The 24828-nt window shown below is 45.0% G+C and overlaps 1 protein-coding gene across 1 annotated transcript in view; it reads left to right on the forward strand.

Moving 5' to 3' along the window:
• The window catches only part of Myh13 (myosin heavy chain 13), a 42228-nt gene that overhangs the window by 12940 nt on the left and 4460 nt on the right, over window positions 1-24828 (forward strand). Inside the window, exons 15-34 of the mRNA XM_031355026.1 lie at window positions 1252-1325; window positions 1428-1515; window positions 4370-4487; window positions 5273-5396; window positions 6094-6230; window positions 6748-7003; window positions 8461-8703; window positions 11134-11310; window positions 12202-12347; window positions 12454-12544; window positions 13290-13679; window positions 15644-15770; window positions 15857-15975; window positions 17772-17968; window positions 18786-18969; window positions 20011-20176; window positions 20808-20932; window positions 22102-22410; window positions 22496-22699; window positions 24648-24773. Coding sequence (XP_031210886.1) covers window positions 1252-1325; window positions 1428-1515; window positions 4370-4487; window positions 5273-5396; window positions 6094-6230; window positions 6748-7003; window positions 8461-8703; window positions 11134-11310; window positions 12202-12347; window positions 12454-12544; window positions 13290-13679; window positions 15644-15770; window positions 15857-15975; window positions 17772-17968; window positions 18786-18969; window positions 20011-20176; window positions 20808-20932; window positions 22102-22410; window positions 22496-22699; window positions 24648-24773 — 3401 coding nt within the window. The remainder of the gene's footprint in view (window positions 1-1251; window positions 1326-1427; window positions 1516-4369; window positions 4488-5272; window positions 5397-6093; window positions 6231-6747; window positions 7004-8460; window positions 8704-11133; window positions 11311-12201; window positions 12348-12453; window positions 12545-13289; window positions 13680-15643; window positions 15771-15856; window positions 15976-17771; window positions 17969-18785; window positions 18970-20010; window positions 20177-20807; window positions 20933-22101; window positions 22411-22495; window positions 22700-24647; window positions 24774-24828) is intronic.

Genomic DNA, 24828 nt, shown 5'->3' on the forward strand with positions numbered 1-24828 from the left:
TGTCTAATCATTTGGGAAACTACATAAGTTCTTCCCAGAGTGGATACAGAGCAGCTGGCACCAATTTCCAAGGTTCCTAGTCCATTCATGCTCTCTTTACTAATAGATGCGGTACATTGAACAATTGCCCAACATCCAGTCTTAAAATACTGACCATATAAGGGCACACATTTATTAATTAATTTCTTTAATTGAAAAGGACTGCAAGATAATCATTCAGTAGATAATGATATAACATTATAAGAGTTAATGTCTAGTTATACTTTGGGCTAAGAATTGTAATAAATGAGCACAATTTAAATTTGAATGATGAAATGATTTTCTTTGAGTCGGACCAGGGTACCTCTGTCTCTTAGGAACAATGGGCACTTACCAACAATGTTAAGACATTATTAGAAGAACCTGTGGATGGATATGGAGCTGCAAAAAAAAAAAAAAAAAAGAGGCTTTCTGGCCTTGCCTCCCTGACCCACATATATGCTCCTGCTAGCCTCATAGAGAGAGGCCAAACGACAGAGTATAAGGAAAAGAGAGGGAATATTTTCCACCAAGGTGAATCAAGTTTAAGTTTCAGAGGCTAAATAAGAAAGACAGCCATTCAGTAAACTTAGACCAAACATCACTGACTTCAAACTGAGACAAGAAATTAGGTGGTTTCTCCCAGAAAAAAAAAAAAAAAGATAATAAGGGGAGCTCTAGACTATAGAATATTCTTTAAAAAAAATATATAGTTTTGTTCTTTTCAGTTTCTTCCTCGTGAAGGCAGATTCCAGGATACTGAGGCCTATTCCTATGACACCAGCATTGGGGTAGTAGAGGCAGAAGGACGGCTGCATGTTCAAAGCCAGCCTGGGCTACACAGCAAGACCAGTCTCAAAAATAAAAAAAAATAAAATTATGAATAATAAAAGGGGTAAACACAGGAGAGAGATTCCAATCATGGAGAAGAATGTCTCAATCTATTTGACTAAGTGTCAGATTCCCCAAGAAGAGGACAGTCTCCCTACACCAAGAGTGTATATTATGCTCTCAGTTAAATGTCACCACATCCCACCCCAGCCCATTAGCACAGTGATAAAGTTGAGTGTCCTCAAATCTGGGCAACTTAGGTGTGTGCTGAGAACAACCCAACAAAGCCTGGGCCAATGCAGCCAACACTCTCTTCACTGGGCTCCGAAGAGCATGTGTATAGATCCTTCCCCAAGGCCTCCTGCATTGGCCCTGACCCCAGTTCTGTGTGACCTTCTGCAGGTGACTCCGCAGGAGGCAAGAAGGGTGGGAAGAAGAAGGGCTCCTCCTTCCAGACCGTGTCGGCTGTGTTCAGGGTATGTGGTTTCTCTCTTGGTACCTTCCTCATTCGCTTGTTTTTCTGCCCGGTGAAATGGCATGTGCTAAGAGAAATGTGCTTGCTTCCATCTGTGTCCCAGGAAAACTTAAACAAATTGATGACCAACCTAAGGAGCACTCATCCTCACTTTGTGCGGTGCCTGATTCCCAATGAGACCAAGACTCCTGGTGAGTGACTCTCCAGGCTAGCTGTTATTTGAAGAGAATGGGACTCACTAAAATGTATGCAAATTCCTAAGGATGGGCTGAAGAGGAGGAGATGAGAAGATGGCTCAGGAAACCATTTAAAGTTCAGAACATGGGGTATAGAGGTGTGCACTGCCAATCCCACAGTTCCTGAAGGTGAGGCAAAAGGTTGTAGTTTGATGTCAGCCATGGCAGTGTGACAAGACTTTGTCTCCAAAAAAAACCAAAAGGGAAAAAGAAAAAAGGAAAAATGGGTTTGATATATTCATACAAAGGCAATACAGAACTATACAGAGGCCATCTAGAGAGCATGTCCCTAGGGCTGGGAGCCAAGACAGCTTGATCCCTGGCAGAGCTCAACTCAGAATTCCTAGGGAGCTTCAGTCTGAGGGGCCTGGGAAGACCAGTCTTAGCCTCTGCTGACACTGCCTTGCAAAGTCTCCCACAGTATCGTACGGTAAGATTCTTCTGTGGAGTGTTGCCTGGCCTCCGCCCCAGTTGTCCCACCACCAGATGATGGTTTTTAAAGTTTTCTTCCAGTGGCTCTGTAGTTCTGCCTTTCACTCTGCCCTCGACTCTCTCAGAGCCATAGCCTTGACCTTATCTGCTTGCTTCAGGCCACAACAATGACATGCCCACAGGGCAACTTTCCGAGTGCTACTTGAATCTTGTTACTCACTTCAATTCAAATTATGAGGTAGGAGCTACTGTTCTCCATATTTTACAAATGAAGAAATCGAGCCATGTTAGATTTCAAAATATTCCTTTTCCCAAAGTCCAGCATTTAGACAAAAGCCTTGGCTTTTATGAAGATGGTTTCTGCTTGTTAAAAGGAGTCATTCTCCTTATCTCTGGCAAGAGGCGGGTTGGACAACTACTCCTTTAACTATGCCTGGGGTGCCTATTTAACATATCAAAGCGAATCTCTGCAGGCCTGTCTCTCCCAGCAAGTTCTGTAAGGTTATTGAGTCCGGACTCCTCTCAGCATTTCTCACCCCACCCCTACCCTCAACCTCCAAACCACTGAGTCTCACTTCCCATCCCCTCCCCGCCCCCCTTCTTCTTGGACTCCTCTACTACCAGCCATTTTGGCTAGCATCCTCTTGGTCTTTTGGACTCTTGGTCTCTGGGTTCCCAGGGAACTCTCTCTTTGCCCCCTCTCTTCTCTTCCTCTCTCACTCCCCAAACTCCATGACCAGGTTCAGTCTACTGGCCAAATTCAGTCTGGACCATTTCAGTTGTCTGTGTCTCTGCTCTCCCCGCTATCTACAATAAATCTTCTCTTCATGGGAGCACCATGTCCTCGTTTTGCTTTGTTTTTTTGTTGTTGCTTTTTTTGTTTTTTTCTGAGTTTTCAAGACACAGAAGGCCTCCTTTCCTGTAGTTGGTAAATAGCACAGTTGGGATTTGAACCAGTAGGAATCATATTCTATACTGTGTCTCATTAATATGCATAATCATAATGTTTTGTGCATCTGTTAAAATTAAAAATCAGTGGATACTAAGAGGAAATGTGAAAAAATGAAAAATATAAACCACAAATATTACATGCTATAAAATCAAGAGAAATGAATACCGATGTGTTATTAAAGAAATAAGAAAGTTTATTTATATATTTAAAGATTTCTCTAATATAACCAAGAAGTAGAATGTTGGAAATTTGCCAAAAAGAATAATTCATTTTTTTTTTATAAAACTGGAAGAGAAATTTTAACAGTACCCTAAGACCATGAGGATTTAAGAGTCTCTTAAATGGATTTTCTATGCAAGATAGAATGAAGCTATTACCATCAAAAAAGGAACCAAAACCGAGAGGAAAAGAGGGAGGGGGAACCAGACTGGAAAATGTCTACGTTTCCCTGCACAAATCCTTCTGGAATTCTGATAGAGCTATTTCCTCCTCCATCTTTACCAATCTTTCTGCAGGGAATTCCCACCTGGTGGACCTTTGGGCAGGAATGGCAGTGTCCTACATTGCACAGTGCGGTATTGTAGCCACCAGCTGCAATAAGTTTGGCTTAAGTCAACTGAGACGAATCCTCATTGTTAATGACTTTAAGAGTACAAGGCCACACACAGATGATAATTACTGCACTAGAGGCTACAGCTCTAGGCAAGCTGCGAAAACTGTTATAAAGATCTCTCTTCAGAGCAAGCAGGAACACCTGTAGGCACTCTAGAAATTTCTATAAGGTGACGTCAAAGCCAGAATTAGCTGTGTGTCTCCCCAGCAGCTTAGCAAGCTTCTAGTGAGAGACCACCACAGCTACAGCCTCTCTCCTCTAACCCTCTGGCCAGGCTGCTTACCAAGAGTGGCCTTGGCTTCTCAGTCATAGGCTTCCCTGGTCCCTATGCCCCAACCATTCCACTCGACCCCTGCTCCCTAAGGCAGGTACTGAGCAGACGGCCACCAGCTCAATATACTCAGCCTCCAACTCCTACCTTCCTTTCTGTCTCAATTTTGTTTGATCTGGCCTTGCAAGTTTTGCACATTAGACATTTTTCACCCCTAAGCAGAGGCAGGAAGACCAGGTTGTCTAACTGGAAGTCCCAGGCCCTTTCCATACAGCCTTGCTTTCCTCAGAGCATAGTTACCAAGGCTTTTGGCATGATAAATCTCTTATTCTCATGTTCATGGGGTGCCGGAGTCTCCCAGGAAGACTGGGGCAATTTTCTCTGTGAGGCTTGTTATACAAGTTGAAGTCACTCCTAGACTCCCACTTAGCACTAATATCAACACACTTAAGTGCTGTTGATACTGAAGAAGTTCGTGGGTGTCTCAGATCATCAAGACAGTGAAAAGCCACCAATGCGTCACACCCTGCACTTTCCCCAGGTGTGATGGACCACTACTTGGTCATGCATCAACTGCGCTGTAATGGGGTCCTGGAGGGCATCCGGATCTGCAGGAAAGGGTTTCCCAGCCGAATCCTCTATGCTGACTTCAAACAACGGTAGGTTAGCTCTTCTGTGTATCTATCTCCTTTGGGGGCAGTTTTTACAGACATACTCCACCCAAAGTACCCTTGGCCTGAGTGGTTGGTAAACTAACAAGCTTCTCAGGGGTTTCTATAAACATGATTTTGCCACAAGGATAAGCCCATGTCCAATGTGCATCTTGGGATACACCAAAGTGGTCTGTCAGTACAGTCAGACCTCACCTGACAGTCAGGTTAGCTTTAAAGAAGGATATTTCATCATAAGACTGATGGACATTTGGGGCTCCATGATCCTTTATATAGAGGTGTTCTTGCAAAGTAGAGCATCCTAGCAGCATTCTTAGCCTCTATCCAAAGATGCTGGACACAAACCACACACCGAATTCCTATGCTATAATCATCAAAGGTACCAGCCATTGCCAGGTGTTCCCTGGGATCCAAATCTTCCAGTTGAAACCCGCTGCTCCAGAACACCTCTTTTCTTCCAGAAGTCCAGAGCCCTTGAGGGGTAGGCAGGGGCTGATGTCTCTAAGGCACAGTTTAATTCAAAGCTCTTCCAGGTCAGAGAAGAACCATTTCCTCTGAAGGCAAATTTTCTGGGCTAGATGCTCAGCCCATCTTCCTCCTTCCTTCATGTTTCTTTCCCTCCATCACACCCTAGAACTCACCCCTCCACTCTCCCCTCACCTCAGACTAGCACAACAGTATTAACCTTCTTAAGAGTGGAGCAGAATGTTCTAGGTCTGGTCTCAGGTACAAGACCATGCTGAGAGTTCAGAACCATTGTCTCTCCCCCTCAGGTACCGGATCCTTAATGCCAGCGCCATCCCAGAAGGGCAGTTCATCGACAGCAAGAATGCCTCTGAGAAGCTCCTGAACTCCATTGATGTGGACCGAGAGCAGTTCCGATTCGGCCATACGAAGGTAAGGACAGGTGGCCTGATGACTCCTGCAACCCTGCAGCTTGTCTACCACTCAGAGAGAAGGGTCTTTCTTCTTCTGGTCAACTTGATCAGTTGTGTTTTGCAGCCCGGGCAGAGGAGCTCTGGGACAGTGGCTTGGGGCTCTGGCTCTGGGCTGATCTTTAAAGAAGCAAGAAGCTTACGTTAGAAAATGGAGCGGCAAGCAGGGGAATCCTCATGTACTAAAATGAGCCAGGAGAGAGACTCTCAAAAGGAAAGAAAGAACCACAGCGTGCGTTGAACATAGGACAGATTCCAGGGTAGATGGCTTGAGGAGGGTAATGATAACCGATAGAAGGACTTCTGGTCACTGTGTGCATGTATGTGTCCTGTGCACAGCCACCCAGCCATATATCACCGACTCGCTCCTATTCTGGGCTCAATTTCGCCCTGTGGTTACTTTCTGGGTCTGTCCGATTGCCTTCCTATAGGCTCTGCAGAACCAGCCCAGGTGGCTGATGGAGCTGGAAGCTACTTTACAGCACACTTCCTTACCAGCAGCCCAAGAGGTACAAAGCTAGAGACCAGACCCCCTGGAACGTGAGGCCTGGAAGCACTTCGGGTATTAAGGATGGAATTGAGAAGAAACAGAGTCTATCATGAGGCTGACTGAACACCTGCTGAGGATATAGCTGGGTTCATCTCCTTTTTTAATGCAGGTGTTTTTCAAAGCTGGGCTCCTGGGGCTTCTGGAAGAGATGAGAGACGAGAAGCTGGTGACCCTAATGACACGCACACAGGCCGTGTGCCGGGGCTACCTGATGAGGGTGGAGTTCAAGAAAATGATGGAGAGGAGGTAAAGCATCTCTCTTACCCACCCTTCCTACTCAGCACCTGGAAGTCACTTACTTCCTGCTTTGTGTCTTTGTATGTTCATTCATTCATTCAGTCAGTCAGTCAGCCAGTCAATAGTGACTGAGCAGCCATCCTGTGCCCTGGAGATAGGGAAACGAACCCTGCCTTCCAACAGTTCACAGATACATGGAAAGCAGACACATACAGAGAGAGCTTCAATACTTCAGACAATGGCAGTTTTATAGTTAGGCGAAGGAGTACCTGGCAGAGATAAGCCTCTGGCCTGGTTCACATGTTGGAGTTGGCATGACGGGCTCAGCCTTCCTTCTTCCTAATCTTTCCCTGCTGCATCCAGTGCCCTCATTCACATAGACTCAGAGGCTCTGCAAAGCTTGGGTGCATCCCCTCCTACGCACTTGGGAAGGATAAAGATTCCGAGACCTATCGGGGAGGGGTTCAAATGGAAAACGAGCTAGTAAGTAAGGTGGGTAATTAATCCGAGTCCTGTGGGTGCCCAGGGAGTCCATCTTCTGCATCCAGTACAATGTTCGTTCCTTCATGAACGTCAAGCACTGGCCCTGGATGAACCTGTTCTTCAAGATCAAGCCCCTGCTGAAGAGCGCAGAGGCTGAGAAGGAGATGGCCACCATGAAGGAGGACTTCGAACGAGCCAAGGAAGAACTGGCTAGATCTGAGGCTCGTCGGAAGGAGCTGGAGGAGAAAATGGTCTCCCTGCTGCAGGAAAAAAATGACCTCCAGTTGCAAGTCCAGTCTGTAAGTTTCTTCTACCCGAGAGTGTAAAACACAGATTCCCATGGCAGTGAAGGAGCAGGGAGGACCCCTTTAGCTGTCTATTTAATAGGCAGTGGTACCACCTAGTGGTCCTACCAAGTATTGCAGCACTACCCAGTCAGTAGGAGCACGGTTGGCCTTGGTTTCCCCGGAAAACATGTGGGCAGAGGGATTTTATGCTCTCTCTGGTCTTTTCTCTGTCTTTCACAGCAAGCAAAACACCCACTCATACACATAAAATAAGAATATATTTTAAATGTTTAAATGCACATACTTTTAAATGTATCAATAAACATAAATCATTAAAATTAAATAACCCTACTGAAAACAGAAACTAATTTTCCATGCATGATTTTCAACATATGATTATTCTCTGAAAAGTTCTTTAGAGAATTCATTTTCACCAAAGAAATGGAGGCAGGGGAAATAGAGCCACATTCTCAGGTCACAATATTCTGGTAGCATAACTGTCTTCTCTCCAAGAAATGTATTTTTTTTCTCTTAGTAAAAACCCCCAGAGACTTCTTTTTTCATCTCCCCTTATGTACATACAGTCATATTCTCGTCTGGTGAATACAGTGTTCTCCACAGAAGCACCATCTTTCAAGGCTCCGAGGACAGGAGTCCTAGATCCAGCTGGGCTATAACCTCCCAGATTCCTCACTTGTTAGAGGTGTGACTTCAGCCCAGTTAGTTCTCTCGTCTGCCTTCATGCTCACATCTGAAAATGAGCATCCTAGCAGTATATAATGAACATCATAACAGTGGATGGTTGTCAAGGAACCGGAGGCCTTGACGCATGCCCAGTGCCCAGCATGTGCTGAGGCGTCGAGAGGTTCAGAGAGTGTTAGCGAGGAATCTTCCCAGGCTTACTCCATCCATTTCTCTGCACTGTGTGTCTAGTCCTTCAAATATTCTACAATGGGAAGGTGTCGGCTCATTTAGCTTAAGAACATAATTAGCCAGCCTCGGTCCTATCCACAAAACTCACTACAGTCTTCTGGACATGGGCCTATTCAGTCACCTAGTCCTGCGTGTTTCTACTCTCCTGTTGTGTTGCTGGAAGAAGCACAGCCAAGGACGCATGCACAGCTCCCCTCCCCCTTCTGTCGAATGTTAACAGGTAGTAGGTAGACTTTTGAAAACACCAGTTTGCTTTGTATCGCATGGAGTACACGGATCACGAGGCTTTTGGAAGAGGCTTTCTTGTTTACGATGAACCTGTAACTCCATGAGTGCCTTTGTGTGATTGGCTGTCAATGAGGAGGTCCTCAGTGGTTAAGAGAGCACATGGGCGACATTCATGTAAATGCCTGCGTGCCCGTACACCCAGCCTTCTCTTCGGCTTGGCTTGGGTGCTGGCGTTTAGAGGGTTGGGTCCTTTCTTCCCAGGGTTTATAAATAACTGACCAGAACTCACAGTGACCCGGCCCTTTCAGGAAACAGAGAATCTAATGGATGCAGAGGAACGGTGTGAGGGTCTCATCAAAAGCAAGATCCAACTCGAGGCAAAGGTCAAGGAGCTGAATGAGAGGCTGGAGGAGGAGGAAGAGATGAATTCTGAGCTGGTTGCCAAGAAGAGGAATCTGGAAGACAAGTGCTCTTCTCTCAAAAGAGACATCGACGACCTGGAGCTGACCCTCACTAAGGTCGAGAAGGAAAAGCATGCCACCGAGAACAAGGTAGGTGCACTAAAAGCTCCCCACAGGCTTTCTGCCAGTCCTCACTCATCACCTAGGAGTGGGAGGCAGGAACTGGGGCCAGCCTGGTCTACATAACAAGCAGCTGCCAGGTATGATCCCTCATCTTGAGCTCCACTCCACAGGCTCTCCTCAACTCTTCCTGGGGTGGGGGGTGTTGATAACTTGTGCATCAAGGATTGGATTCAGGCACCCTCAAGCTTTATGAGAGGAATGTAGAGAAAGCCAGTTGGCATTACTTAGTCTAATTAGAAATCTAATGGCTAAAGAGACAGCTCAGCAGTCAAGAGCACTGGCTGCTCTTTCAAAAGTGGTTTACAACAGTCTGTAACTCCAGTCACAGGGGATTTGATGTCTCCTTCTGAACTTTCTGGGTACTGTACACACATGGTATACATAGGTCCTTACATGCAGACAAAACACCCATACACATAAAAATTTTCCAGGAGTAGTTGTACGTGCAGAGGCAGATAGATCTCTGTGGGCCCAGAACCAGCCTGGTCTACATAAAAAGTTTTAGGAGAGCCAGAGCTACATAAGGACCTTGTATAAAAAGGCAAGAAGGAAGGAAGGAAGGAGGGAAGGAATGAAGGAAGGAAGGAAAGAATGAAGGAAGGAGGAAGGAAGGAAAGAATGAAGGAAGAAAAGAAAGAAGAAAAGAAAAGGAAGGATAGAAAGAACAAAAGGAGAGAAAATGAAAGAAAGAAAGAAAGAAAGAAAGAAAGAAAGAAAGAAAGGAAAGGAAGAAAGAAAAGAAAGAAAGGAAAGGAAGAAAGAAAAGAAAGAAAGGAAAGGAAGAAAGAAAAGAAAGAAAGGAAGGAAGAAAGAAAAGATGGAAAAAAGAGGGGAAGGGAGGAAGGAAGGAAGAAAGAAAAGACTCTATATACCCTATGACCCCAACAATTCTGTTTTGGTGTATACTAAGGAAGTTTCCCATCAGAGTTTTGGGAACACATATAAAAGTATTTGCATATATAGGGATGCTTTCAGTAGCTTTGCTTGGGACAGAACTGGGACCATGTCATAGGATGTGATAGAGTCACACGAAGAATACAGTGCACCATTGGGGCACTGGATGGAGTGAATCAGGTAACAAAGACGAATATGAAGCACCTGGTACTCAGTAAGGAGAAGTGCAAGTGAAATGAACAGGCAGAGTGCATCCAGCACAAAAGTGTAAGCTTGACAAGGATGCTTACACGCGGGATACGGTTCACCTAATAGAGGCTACCCATCACAGGCAAGGCAAAGGATGAAGTCTGATGGGCGTGAGAGGACAATGGCAGATGACACTCAGAGTCAGTGATGGATAAATGATAGTGAGTAATGGAAATGGACAATAGGGAAGGTGGAGACTGCGGCTGATGCTGGCCACTGGCCACCCATCTCACCATGGCAGCCATGACTTGGTCCCATGAAATGATGGGACTGGGAAGCCAACACTGCTGGTGGTTTAGACTTCCCCAAGAGGCCAAACATCAGGATAGGGGGTAGACTCATTTTTCCAATGTAGATAGCATTTCAAAAAAAATTATAAATTAAATATATCTCTGGTTGGATTCAGGTCACAGGTGGGAGTTACCAACCTCTTACCTGGAAGTGTCTGTTTAATGTCTGAAAGCTTCACCTGGGGTGTCTTCCAGGCCCCTTCCTGCCAGCATATCTTCTGCATTTTCTTGCCTCACACCTTAGGCCTCTCCCTTCTCATTCTGAACTACCATCAGCTGCTTGGCAGGTGGTCAGAGATGTCTGATGAGCAAAAAGAGATTGCTGTGTTACCCTTTACACCTAGTGCATTTGCATCTCAATAGTGTCCTTCCTAGTGAAGTATAATATGTTCTGAAAGATTGGTCCTGATGGAGATATGTGAGACATCAATATAGACCTGGGAGGAAGACAGTGGAATGTTGCTTAGCATTGATGAAGCCCTGAATTTGATCCCAGAACCATGTAAAACTAAACGTGGGTGGTCCCCAAGATATGCATACCCTAAAATACATGCTGCATTTTGGTATTCAAAAGGTAGAGGCAGGAAGGTTGGAAGTTCAAGTTTATCCTTGGCTAGATATCAAGTTTGGTGTCACTTTAGGCCATGGGAGACTCACAAAACCCTGCAAGGCTGGCTGGTTCAGTGATCTGTTCCACGTCTTGGCTACTTGGGAGGCTGAAGCAGAAACATCTCTTAAGCCTAGGGATGTGGAGCCAGCCTGGGAACTATCTGAAGAGTTTCTTAAAAATAAGATGAAATAAAATTAAAATAATAAACGAAGAGATTTTAAAAATGAAACTGAGAAACGACTTGTCCAGAATGCTAAGAAGCGGGAGAAACAGGGAGGCAGCCGAAGGTTTTGTTGCTAGGAGCTGCTGGATTCATGGCTTCACTATTAAATGGGTTACTGATTTTTCTCCTAGGTGAAGAATCTCTCTGAAGAAATGACAGCGCTTGAAGAAACCATTTCCAAACTGACAAAAGAAAAGAAGTCTCTGCAGGAAGCCCATCAGCAGACGCTGGATGACCTACAGGTTGAAGAAGATAAAGTCAATGGTCTCATCAAGATCAATGTCAAGCTGGAACAGCAGACAGATGACGTGAGGATGTGTGACGCCTGAGCCTTGCAAAGATGGGGCTGAGTAGGGATCAGTCTAGAGAGCTCAGATTCTGGAGTCAGAGCCTGAGTCCAGATTCCAGCTGTGTCCTGACCCCCAAACATACAGGTCCAAAGTGACAAGCAGGTCACATGACCTTGGGAGCCATCAGTTCCCACTGATGAACTGGGAGTAATACAAATAGCTAGACTCCAGAGGACATCCAAGGAAAGAGTTCAACATGTAACATTTTTCAGTAAAGCACAAAACTCTGCTATCCTGCTAAGGTTCAGAAACCTCCAATTCTTCTCTACAGTGTTTAGAGCCTCATGCTAGGCAAGGAGGTAGCTCAGTGGTACAGCATACATGAGACCCTGACTTCCACCTGCAACACCTCAAAAATGGAACAGAATAACAGCAAAATGAACCTTTTTCTCCTTCACGAATTACTGTTCATGATACAAGAGCCAGGTTTCAAGTTGGCCGGTTTTATTCCCTCTTATGGCTAAACCTTTTGTGTGTTTCTATTTTAATAAGGCCAGGATGGGTAAGTTCCCTGATACGTCCTTCTTTTCCTGTGCCTTACCCTACACACATTCTTAAGTTTCTTGCCTGAGTCCCCTCAGGGCTGGGGGGCATAGGTGAGGGAGGGGTGATGGCCCCCCACCTATCCCTATGGGAGATTATGGCCTGTGATAGGCCCCCAAGTGGGGACGATCTGAAAAGAGGTACCGGGAGGCCCCCCAAGATATCCACCCCCTAAGGTACAGAACACAGAAGTGGAGGATGGAAGAAGGCTGGTTTCCTTCCTTCTGGGACTGGTGGCCACAGGACATGGGTGCGACTGTGCTGTCTGATGTGAGTAAGCCTGCTTCTCCACCCGTGTCTTCCCAGCTCGAGGGCAGCTTAGAGCAGGAGAAGAAGCTGCGGGCTGACCTGGAGAGAGTGAAGAGGAAGCTGGAAGGAGACTTGAAGATGTCCCAGGAATCCATCATGGATCTAGAGAATGACACGCAACAGTTGGAAGAGAAACTGAAGAAGTAGATGATTGGTGTTCTACCCCCTCCATTTGAGCCTGAAAGCCAAGCGGGCCTCCCTCCAAAGGCCTGTGTCTCATGCTGTTTTATTTGTTCAATCTGCTTGCAGAAAGGAGTTTGAAATGAGTCAGTTACAGACCCGAATCGATGACGAGCAAGTCCTCAGTCTGCAGCTGCAGAAGAAGATTAAAGAATTACAGGTGAAGAAGCCACGTCCTTCCTCGTCACAGAGCCGCCTGCAAGTGCCCAGCTTGCTCTCTCCCATTCTTTCTTTTCTTCTTGTGTCATTATATGTGGGTCTTTCCTTTCCTGATTTCTCCTCTCTGCTTCAGCAGCACATCGGGTTTTGAAATAAATAGTTTAAACTTTCTGAGTAGCATATATATATATATATATATCCTTGAAAAGAAGCAGAATGTGACCTAAATAGCTAATCATTGCTAAAGGAGCACTGGCCACTGGCCCTAAGCCCAAGGCTTGCCAGTCTTCTGAAAAGAAACTGCCAGTTTTGGGTGGATATGGATCTTTGAGGTTCTCTTTGCTGTGTTTATGTATATATTGAAGACCTAGTAGAAACAAATGGTGTATACATGAAAACTCATTCACATTCCTTCAGATTTTCAGCATGAATCCTTCCATCCTAACCACAGGATGCAACTTACCTCTTACACATATAGGCATGTTCTCCAGGGCTTTCTGTAGTAGACTTGCCTCAGCACTGAGTTGCTGCTTGATGTTATGACAAAGCACTCACCTCACAAATGATTGATCATTTCCCTACTGATGGATACATAGGCTGTTTCCAAATAACTGCCATTGGCTTTTTGTCCCCCACTAAATCATAGCATGTTTGGGCTGCTTTTGCTCATCCCCTTAGCACCTAGTTGCTTCTGAAATGATTGCTCTCCACCCTGACAACCTTCCTAATTTCAATGGCCCTTTCAGGCCCGTACAGAAGAGCTAGAGGAGGAAATTGAAGCAGAGCACACAGTCAGAGCCAAAATTGAGAAGCAGCGTTCAGACCTAGCCAGGGAACTGGAGGAGATCAGCGAGAGGCTGGAGGAAGCCAGTGGGGCTACTTCAGCTCAGATTGAGATGAACAAGAAGAGGGAGGCTGAGTTCCAGAAACTTCGCAGGGACCTGGAGGAGGCCACGCTGCAGCATGAAGCCACGGCAGCCACCCTGAGGAAGAAGCACGCAGACACCGTGGCTGAGCTCGGGGAGCAGATTGACAACCTGCAGCGGGTGAAGCAGAAGCTGGAGAAGGAGAAGAGCGAACTGAAGATGGAGATCGATGACATGGCCAGCAACATTGAAACAGTCTCTAAGTCAAAGGTACCTGGCTGACTTTCTGGTCTTGGCAGCCATGTTTTCCCACCCCGAGAGCAAGTGGAATTTGATGCCCCAAGCTCACTGTGTGTTGTAAATTGTTGTCATCTTCCTACCTCTGATTTTCTTAACTCTTCAAATTCTTTCAAGTCACATGCCCTAAATAACTGAGGCTACTATAACAAAACACCTTAGACTGGGCAACTTTATAAACAACAAAAGTACTGCTTACAATTTGGGAGCTAGGAAGCCTGAGATCAAGCAACTACTAGACTCAATGTCTTGCCAGGGCTCTCTCTCTCTCTGCTTCAAAGATGATGCCTTCTCCCTATGTCTTCCAGTATCAGAATGAACAAGGGAGCCAGTTCTTACCTATTTGCTCTTTTTTGTTTATTTGTTGTTTTTGAGGAAGGGTCTCCCTGGCTGGCCTGGAACCCTATGTAAACCCAGCTAGTCTCGGACCCACAGAGCTCTGCCTGCCTGTGCCTCCAGAATGCTGGGATTAAAGGTGTGTGCAAACACATCCATCTTCCCACCTCTTTTATAGAGACCCTTACTCCCTATAAAGGTGGATTCCTCATGACCTAATTATTAACCCCCCCCCACACACACACACACTCCTCACTCCATAATCAGAGGCCCTACCTCTCAATATATGAAGATTTAGTTTCAAGTTTGGGTATTTGTAGAAAACACAAAAATGCAGAACAAAGTTGTCCCAACTTGGTTGAGCTATCTGCCACCATCAAGGTCATGATACATTTTACTTTTTACAAGGTCATGACTCTTCCAGTCCATCTGGCACATACAAGATCTAAATCTATGGCTTGCTAACACCTGGGCTTTGCGAGTATGGTTTTCTCTATACCATCTTCTTACCCTACAGTATGTCACTGGGAGCAGCCCTTGAGACAGATGCAATAGCAGAACTGGATGTCTTGAAGAAAAAGCACAAGGGGCTAGAGAAATGGCTCAGTGGCTAAGAAGCATGTGCTGCTTTTAAAGAGGACCCAGGTTCATTTACCAACACTGGTAGCTCACAATTGCCTGTAAGACCAGCTTCAAGAGATCTAGTGGCTCTGACCTCTGAATGGTACCCAAATGACCTAATTACCTCTCACTGAATCCCTGTCTTTTAAAAAGTCCCACCTCCCCTTGATACCACCACACCAGAAGCCAAGTTTCATCTCACAGCATCCTACTTCTGGAATGGCTTTATTTTTACTCTGTCCTCTCAACTTTAAAGTCCAGAATTTCTTGTTTTACATTTCTTTAAGTCATTGTGTCCTTTGCAGTTTCTTTTTGAGAGCTATCTTCCTCTCAGACCCAACCCCTACTGGAGGTCTTCCACATGTGCCATCCTCAAATAGGTCCTGAGCTCCTTGAAGACCGTCTTTGATCTAATAGCCCTTATTCTGCTGTACCCATCTCACACTTTCCAGTTTAAAGAAAAGCATGTGCTCACTTTATTCTATATTTAATGGGGAGGGAAGAGAAGCAACATCTGAAACATGCACAGGAAGTTTGAATGAACCTCATATAACTACAGGCAGACAGGAGGCTAGGGTAGTGACGCCCTCATCTCTGTAACCCACCCCCAGGAACCACTGTAGTATTGAAAGAAACTGTACCATATAGGCAGGGCTTGTGGATAGTATCCATCTTCCAATAGACTTTCTTATCTTCCAGCATGATCCCAGGGTTCCTGTGAGTGGTATCGTATTAGAGGCTGGTTTACTGATCAATGGATGCATACCAACCAAAGCTGACATTCCACACTATTGCTGATTAAAGAGCAATTACACACAAAAATAAAGTAAACCCAAAATGATAATGATCCTTAAAACCAACTTTCATATGCTCCATAATTTCATTTAATCCAACAAGAAGCCAGACAAAGTGTCCAGTTCAGTGCTGGGCACCAGAAGCCCACTTCCCCATTCCCACTGGTGTTTTTTTTTCTTCTTCAGAGTAACATGGAAAGAATGTGCCGGTCTGTGGAAGACCAATTTAATGAAATCAAAGCCAAGGATGACCAACAGACCCAGTTAATCCATGATCTGAACATGCAGAAGGCAAGGCTGCAGACCCAGAATGGTGAGGATGGTGACCCTCCAGAGCCCAGTGGGGACATGGTGGTTGGCAGTTGGCCATGCTCAAGTGGAACCACATGTGTTTGGCAGGCGAGCTGAGCCACCAAGTAGAAGAGAAGGAGTCTCTGGTTTCGCAGCTCACCAAAAGCAAGCAGGCCCTCACCCAGCAGCTGGAGGAGCTTAAGAGGCAACTGGAGGAAGAAACCAAGGTGGGGTTGCCTCTTTAGGGGAACAGCTGTCAGATAAATCTGAGCAGCCAAGTGATGCGACCCTTGAGGGAGGCTGATGGGAGGTTGGTGGCTTAGAGGGAAGACTGGTTGGAGGCAGTGCATTATCAAGGGTGCTTCATCTCTCCCTGCCCTTCAGTGTCCTGAATGGCAGGACCTTGGCATTAGATCTCTCCTCAGGACTAGAAAGCTCTAACAAGGTACCCTATCTTCTTTACACCCCCATCTCCCATCAGTGACCTGATAAACATCCTCTCCAGTCAGGAGCATCCCTTCTCACTATTGCACTGGTTAGACTATCTCATGCAGAAATTCACCCCAGCAGCTTAGAATGCCATCCTCTTTGTGGGCTACCTCCTGTAAGATCCTTAAGATCCTGAAAGGATCCTTATGTATTCTTTTTCCCCAAAGACTAAATGGCTTGGGGAAGAACCTTTGGGTGTTAACATAAGTAACATCATAGTAATGTCAACTTCAGCATCTAGATACAGTCTAATACATGGCTACCCACTGATCTGTAAATAAAGGGATGATCTCCTCTCTCCCCCCACTGTAGCAGTGGACCGTAAATAAACTCTCACTAGAGCAGTGTCCACAGTAAGTGCTACTGATGCCAGTGTTTCAGGCATTACAATAGGAATCTAGACGTTCAAAGTCCTGCACGGAGGAAGTTTGCTTTGATCTAGTTGAGATTTCTGTGGTATGGGAGAGATTTACAAGGCAGCCTTTGAAATTCCCTTTATCTTTCATTTCTGGCAAAGAACAGTACTGCACTTATCTCTTGTCTTTCTATTCTGAGGGAAGGTTTGGGCTCCGGCCCAAGGAGGAGTGGTGAGAACCAGACACCGAACAAGTAGTGCAGGTCACTGGAGGCCAGAGGCCACCACTCCCTACCTCTCACTGCAAGCTGTAAGGCACCTTCCTTAAACAAAGCCCCGTATTTCACTGTCTTTTCTAAAAATGATGAAAATGCAGAAATCATGGTCCTGGATCATTAGAACTCTTTTCTTTGATGATGGACCAGGGATGCATTGAAACCATTAAAGCTAGAGCAAAACCTTTGCCCTGTCCAGAGGGCAATGAGTGAGGGAAGAGACTCCAGGCATCAGTTCACACCAGCGGTGGTCCCCAGTGTGGGGATGCTGGCCTCTGGAGACCCCAGGGGATTCTGTAGCTGTTTCGTGGTCATAACATCCCGTCACATTGCATGAAGTAACAAGAAGATTTTCCTTTCAATGGTTTTAATTATTGCCATTGCAGCCATTGAAAGGCTTCAGTGGAAACAGCAGGCCTTGAGCAGTTACTTAATTAAGAAACAGAGGGTAAGCTTCAAGCACAGAACCACAACAAGCCAATTGTCTAAGTAGGTGCTGGTGATGTTGCTTTATGTCTGTTGTATAGATTTCTAATATTTCTTATTAGAATTTAGAGGGTGTTGGGGGGGGGAATTTCACTATGACCTAGACCTCACCAGGTGGCTCAGACTGCCCTTGAATTCACCATCCTCCTGCCTCAACTTTCAAAGTACTGGGTTTAGAGATATGTGTTAGCATGGCTGGCTAAATATTAATAGCTTTCTCTTTACTATGGTGTAATAATTTCTTATAAAAGTAGATATAAATAAAAATCAAATACTAGGTATGCTGATAAGCCAAAGTCTGCGAAGCAACTTGGAAATGTTTCAAACTGAGGAATCATTCAAATTGGAGAAATGATCTATATCTTCACTAGGAAGAGGCCCTCGTGGATTCACAGTTGGTTACCATTGTAATCCCTAGGCCAAGAACGCGCTGGCCCACGCCCTGCAGTCCTCCCGCCACGACTGTGACCTGCTGCGGGAACAGTACGAGGAGGAGCAGGAAGGCAAAGCCGAGCTGCAGAGGGCACTGTCCAAGGCCAACAGCGAGGTGGCCCAGTGGAGGACAAAATATGAGACAGATGCCATCCAGCGCACAGAGGAGCTGGAGGAGGCCAAGTATGACCCAAGTTCCCCGTGGGAGAAAAGGCCCTAGAAAAAGGCCCAAAGGGGCAGTCTCTGCTACCTGGAGAGAATCTTTCACTTTCCTTTGTAATTTTTAAAGATTTCAGAGAGTATCCCCACTGTCCTAGGGATTGTCTTTCCACCTGGATCAATTGGTGACTGATTATAGACCGACTTTGCTACTAAGCATTTTAGGATTATGCTGGTAATAGAGACAGACATGCAGCGTGACAATGGGAGTATGTTCTGAGAAATGTGTCATGAGAGATTTTATTATGAGAATCTTCAAGAGTGAGTCCCCAAACCTAGATGGTATGAAAGCCAGTCTTCTGGCCTCTTGATGGAATCAAGATTCTCAGTATTCCTGACTTATATGAATGGCTACTAGACTAACAAAGCACAACACTTTATAGTAAACTTCTCTTTCATAAGTAGAACAGAAAGTGTAGCACAGACAATACATAGCCCAGTGACGCGGCTGTTTGAAGTATGAAGTACTTAGCACCTATACAATGTTGCCTGTGCTAGCCTTTCCAATGATCAGCCGCATAGTAGCTTTGCTACAATGGTTACAGTGTTGCTAGGTGATGGGGAGTTCATTTTTTACTTTTCTCATCGTCTTACTGGACCACCATTGGTTATGTTGTTCGTGGCACATCACTATGTGCACACGACTTCACGGGATCCTCCACCCTCACACGTCAAGTCTCAGTAGCTTCTTCTAGACTGTCCATTCTCCTCCTTCAATGTGATAATTACTTGCTAAAATATCCCACTCTGCTGAGTCAATAACAACATCCGGTCCTCCTAGGAAAAAGCTGGCTCAGAGGCTCCAGGAGGCGGAGGAAAACACTGAGGCATCCAACTCCAAGTGTGCCTCCCTGGAGAAAACCAAGCAGAGGCTTCAGGGAGAAGTGGATGACCTGATGCTGGACTTGGAGAGGGCGAACACAGCCTGCGCCACCCTGGACAAGAAACAAAGAAACTTCGATAAGGTCTTTCCCTAGCTGCTTCGTGGACATGGTGATCTCAGCGGTAGTCTTTCACACGTGCATTCTGAGATGCACACAAGCAGATCCTCAATTCCTGCTTGGAAGATTCACCGAGTTTCTTTACTTCTCTAGTGGTTTCTCCAGGGGAAATTTTAATCAAAGCTAATTCAAAGTCTGATGAGCTTGTCATATAGACTGAATATCTTTAACCCACACTCCAAGTCTAAAATGTTAAGCATCATGTTGCTACAAAGGAAAAAAAAACATTCCATGTCCAATTTCATGCAATGAGTGGGAGTTAAAACATCAGCATGCCTAGCTGGGGAAATAACGTAATGGGTAAAAACACTTGCCACACAAGTATAAGAACCTGAATGCAGATTCTCAGCCAAATCCACAGCATGACAATCTGTGATCGCAGCGCTCCTGTCAGAGGATGGGAGGCAAAGGCGAGGAGAGCCTGCAGGCCAGCTCGTCTAACAAACTCAGCATCTCCCCTCAAGGTGGAAGGTGAAAACTAATATCCAGGGGTGTCCTCTGACCTTTGCATGCACATCATGGCATGCTCACACCTACATGCACATACAAATTCTTGCTCACAAACATATTGTATATGTAAACACACACATGCACTTCGTATACTCCCGTATAGCCCCATACACAGAAGCATGCTCAAAGTACTATGTAACATTTCTTATGACCATAATGTAGGAAATGAAGCAGAAGTACATTTTGTATGGAGCTTGGGTCTCATCTCTAAAGTCTCCCTTGTCTACATAAATTTTCCAGATATTCTGAAATCTGAGAAAATTACCTCTCAGATCCATAGTACCCAGCCTGTATTATATTTAAGAACTCAGTGAGGGCACCTATAGAGACATCTGGGTTTGGAGTCCCTGATCTAGAGTAGAGCCAGCCTTCTTCTTTTGGTCCTCTGGGATGGGAGGGTGAACCTTGGCATTGCTCACAGCCTGTGTTTGAATGGTCTCTCCCAAGTCCTGCCAAGCTCTTCTGTTTCCCATGTTCACTAACGCCTCATTGCAGGTCCTTGCAGAGTGGAAGCAAAAACTGGATGAAAGCCAAGCCGAGCTGGAAGCTGCCCAGAAGGAATCCAGGTCTCTCAGTACTGAAATCTTCAAGATGAGGAATGCCTACGAGGAGGTGGTGGATCAGTTAGAGACACTGAGACGGGAGAATAAAAACCTGCAAGGTGTGCTCCCTCTGGGGAACAGCTGGGTTATACTGCACTCCCTTCTGCCAACTCCAGCCCCTACTAGCCACAGCTTCCTGTGACCTTATAACATCCTCGTCCATCAAACCTCAAACTTACTAGTGTTCTCTAAGGTTCAAACCCTCTTTATGAAAGGTGCAATGGCCCCTGATTCTTAGTTTGAGGACTGGAGCTACCTACTGAGCCACTAAAGCCTGCTGCTCTTACAATACAAGAGATTTCAGGATTCTAGTCTTCAAGTGACCTTAGGGCCTTGAACCTGTTATAAAGCTCTTAATGACTTCAGACTTCTGACAGATAAGATTAGACAGCATCCAGGTTTCCCTAAGTCTCTGATGATTCTGAAAGACTCACCAGAGTCTGAGTTTTCTGGTCCTTCATGATATGTATACTTAAGGTCATAAAGAATTCTCTTCTTGTTCTTCATTCTCTACATAGTTCAGGTGAGGCAACACTTCTGTGTCCGTGTCTATACTTCATCAGAACAGCTTCCCATAGTCTCTCCTCTGTAAATGGCATGCCTGAACTGCCATCCCCTAACCTGTCTGGCAAACACTGATGCTGTGTGCTGGAACCCTTGGAAAGCCTAAATCAAGCCTGTCTTTTGCAGAGGAAATTTCTGACTTAACTGAGCAGATTGCGGAAACGGGCAAAAACCTCCAGGAAGTGGAAAAGACAAAGAAGCAAGTGGAGCAGGAGAAGTCTGATCTCCAGGCTGCCTTAGAAGAGGTGGAGGCAAGTGGCTTGTCTGGAACCAGATAGGAACCAGAAAGAGCGCCCATCCACCGCATGGAGCCCTTCTAGCCAGAGGCTTGGAGTCCCCACTAGGAAGAGCACCCAACCAGTGCTGAGTCATTTATCCCCTGATGTCTTTTATCCTATGTCCCCCTTTGAGGATGTGTTCTTAATGTCTTCAACATCTCCCTCTCAAGAAAGAAAGTGTCAGTCACCAAGCATCCCGAGAGCCAACTCAGTTCCACATAGTCATACAGAATCTTCAGCTACCAAGAATCCTGTGTCATCAAAATAGATCCAGTCTCCTGGTGTCATGATCAGTGGGGGTCTGTAGTGAACAACCAGCCAGCTGAGATGTTTCTGGAAGTTCACTCATGCAGGATAACAGGAGAGCAGTTGTCCTGAACCTACAGAGACTAGATAAGCTCTTGAATTATAGTCACTATTAAATACACCATTTATTAAAAAAAAAAATATTTACCAGCTCAAACAATGTTCTGTCCCTTTCAAGGTGTAAGATTATTTAATAGCAGATACAAAGTTTTAGTCTGACTTTCTCTACTCCTGGGGATGTTCACTAACCCATCAAATGCTCAAACCTCAGAGCACTGTTCTCTGTGTGAGCATCACAATGCCATATTTAGCATAGTTTGAAAGAGAATGCTCATTGAAGGTGGTGCCCAGGTATAGTGGCCCACACCTGTAATCCCAGCATTCAGAGGGATCATGAGTTTAAGAACAGCTTGGGTTGGATGTGTCTATCATCCATTGATTACTAGGTTTGATTGCAGCTGATATGGCTGTCTAGGCAGACATCTGCTTCTTCCCTCATGGCTCCATGAGCATCCTTTCCAAAGCTGCCTACTCAGTCAAAGAGGGCAGCTTCCCCCAAAAGAGGAAGATTGGTCTTCAGTCAAGGGTATATAAGTAGCTGTTCTCCCCTGCTAGAACCTCCAGACAAGCTCTCAAGAACACCCCGGGTTACATAGTGAGTTCCAGGCTAGCCTGGACCACGTGATCCTATCTCAAAAGTAAAAAATAAATAAATAAAGAAAGAAAGAAAGAAAGGAAGGAAGGAAGGAAGGAAGGAAGAAAGGAAAGAAAGGAAGAAGGGAGGGAGTGAGGATATAGTGTTACTCATAAAATTCCTGCTGTCCCTTTGTTCTTAGGGTTCCCTGGAACATGAGGAGAGCAAGATCTTGCGTGTCCAGCTAGAGTTAAGCCAGGTAAAATCTGAGCTTGACCGCAAGGTCACAGAAAAGGATGAGGAAATCGAACAAATAAAAAGAAACAGCCAGCGTGCTGTAGAGGCCATGCAAAGTGTGTTAGATGCAGAAATCCGAAGCCGCAACGACGCCCTGAGACTGAAGAAGAAGATGGAGGGCGATCTCAATGAGATGGAGATTCAGCTGAGCCATGCCAACCGCCAGGTGGCAGAGACCCAGAAACACTTGCGCACGGTCCAAGGCCAGCTTAAGGTGAGCACTAGCCAGTTTAGCAGGCCTATGGATGGGCTCATGGTTCACCCTGAAGCTCTGCCATCACTCCTGGTTTCCCTTGAAGGATTCCCAGCTGCACCTAGATGATGCTCAGAGAAGCAACGAGGACCTCAAGGAGCAACTGGCCATTGTGGAGCGCAGGAATGGCCTCCTGCAGGAGGAGCTGGAGGAAATGAAGGTGGCCCTGGAGCAGACAGAACGGACCCGCAGGCTGTCAGAGCAGGAGCTGCTAGATTCCAGTGACCGTGTCCAGCTGCTCCATTCCCAGGTATGCTGTCTTCTCTTCTCAACTCAGGTCCACTCTAGGACAGACAGGGCAGTGGCTCAGCTATATGCTTCCTCCTCTCGGTAACTCCTCCACTACACCACACACCCCCACCTCAAGGTCCACGGGGGCGGGGCCAAGGGCAGCGGCAGGGATAGGGGCAGCGGCAGGGATGACAGAGTGTGGTGTGGCACAGATAGAGCCCAGGTGCCTTGGCAAGGAGTTCCTAACTCCTCCCAGACTAGCAGTCAAGACCAAGCCAGGAAAACTTTGACTTAACTGATAGAGCTCTGAGCTCTGTTTGATTAGAAGGAAAGATGAAAGATCTCACGGGTTGTATGTTCTGGAATTGGAGCAAGGAAGCAGAGAAGGATTCATAGAGGAAATTCTGGTTAAAAAACCCTTATCAAAATACACATGGCAGGTTTACTCGGGGGCCAAAAGTGTTTCCGATTTGGGGTGATTTACAGCATGTGTGAATATTTGCATAGGCATAATGAGAGATAATGGAGGTTGAGGACAAGCCTAAACCTGAAACTCATTTCTTTATACACATACTCGGAAGATGATTTTGACTATGGCCCACTGCATAAGGTTGGATGTAGAATTTTGTACTTTGATATCATGTTGCTACTCAAGGTTTTAGATTTTGGATCTTATCTGAATTTCAGAAGTTCAAATGAGAATTGAATGCTCAACCCGTAATTTAAGCTGAAATCTTAGGATACTAGAAATCCCAACCCCCAAAACTATTTTTATTAATTTCATAAAAAATTAAAGATACTCGATCTAAAACATATAAAGCATAAGCAAAGAAATAAAAGAAAAAATCAAATGCTCAATGTGTTAGAAGGTCTCATTCTTAGATCTTTGTAAATTACGTAAGTATTATGCTTTTGTAAAACTTATCTTTTGCAACTTCTTCCTTTTGTTTAGCAACGTGTCCAGAATATATTTCTAAACTCTTAAATTAGTTTTCAATGCTGTGGGTTTCAGTAGTTAAAAAAAAAAAAAAAAGCAGGCTATGAAAATTGAATATTATGGCTGCAATCAATCCTCTATGGCTGGCTATTTCAAATTGTTACCAATAAAATTTTTTACTCTTATAAAGACTAATTAACATCGTCTTTAATGACTACATTTTTGCATTCATCTGTGATAACTGTTGCCAATATTTCTTGAAAAAATAAATTTCAGGGCTAAAACAGTAAAAAACATTTATATATAACTTTTCTATATAGCCCATGTAAATTACTTCTTAATACTGTCCCAATTTTTATTCCCATCTATTACCTTGTGAGGACTTGTCTACAAATTCTAAAAATCCCTACCTGTTAAATCTTCACCAACTTTACTATTGAATCGGACATCATTCATTATTATTATTATTATTATTATTATTATTATTATCACTGTTAGTTCTTTTTTACTAACAATGAGGTAGATCATTTCATCACTTGAGTGTCCATCATATTTCTTATGCGTTTCCACTGTTTATTCTCCTTGCCCCTTTTTCTTACTAATACATCTTATTTATATAAGGTGAAACTGGTTTTCATAGATAGATAATGTTTTCTAGTTTGTCATCACTGTTCCCGTTTCAATTCCATGCATGGCCTATTTTAATCAGTAGAAATATTTTTTATGTTTCATAGATGTACCTATCAATCATGTTCTTGTTCCCATGCCTTCTACTAAATAATCTATCCATCCTCAAATGTTTGAAATTCTCCCTTTATCATTTACCCAATTTTCTGATGGACAGCTCTTGGCTCTGTTTCAGAACTTTCTGTTCAGTCAGGAGTGATATTGTTCCCAGCAGAGCACTCATGTGGAAGATAAGAAGCGATCATGACTGTGATTCAGTTCCCTCCCCACCCACTACCCTCCCTCCCCATTGTTTTAAGTGTCCATATGAAACCTTCACCCCCAGATCTAATTTTTCTCGTAGAACACGAGCCTGATAAATACCAAGAAAAAACTAGAGGCTGACTTGGCTCAGTGCCAGGCAGAGGTGGAGAACTCCATCCAGGAGTCCAGAAACGCAGAAGAGAAAGCCAAGAAGGCCGTCACTGATGTAAGCATCACTCTCTGAAGAGATGGCAGTTGGAGATGAGGAAGGGGGACTTTAG

Source organism: Mastomys coucha, unplaced genomic scaffold (assembly GCF_008632895.1).
Source record: "Mastomys coucha isolate ucsf_1 unplaced genomic scaffold, UCSF_Mcou_1 pScaffold5, whole genome shotgun sequence".
NCBI classification, from domain to species: Eukaryota; Metazoa; Chordata; class Mammalia; order Rodentia; family Muridae; genus Mastomys; species Mastomys coucha.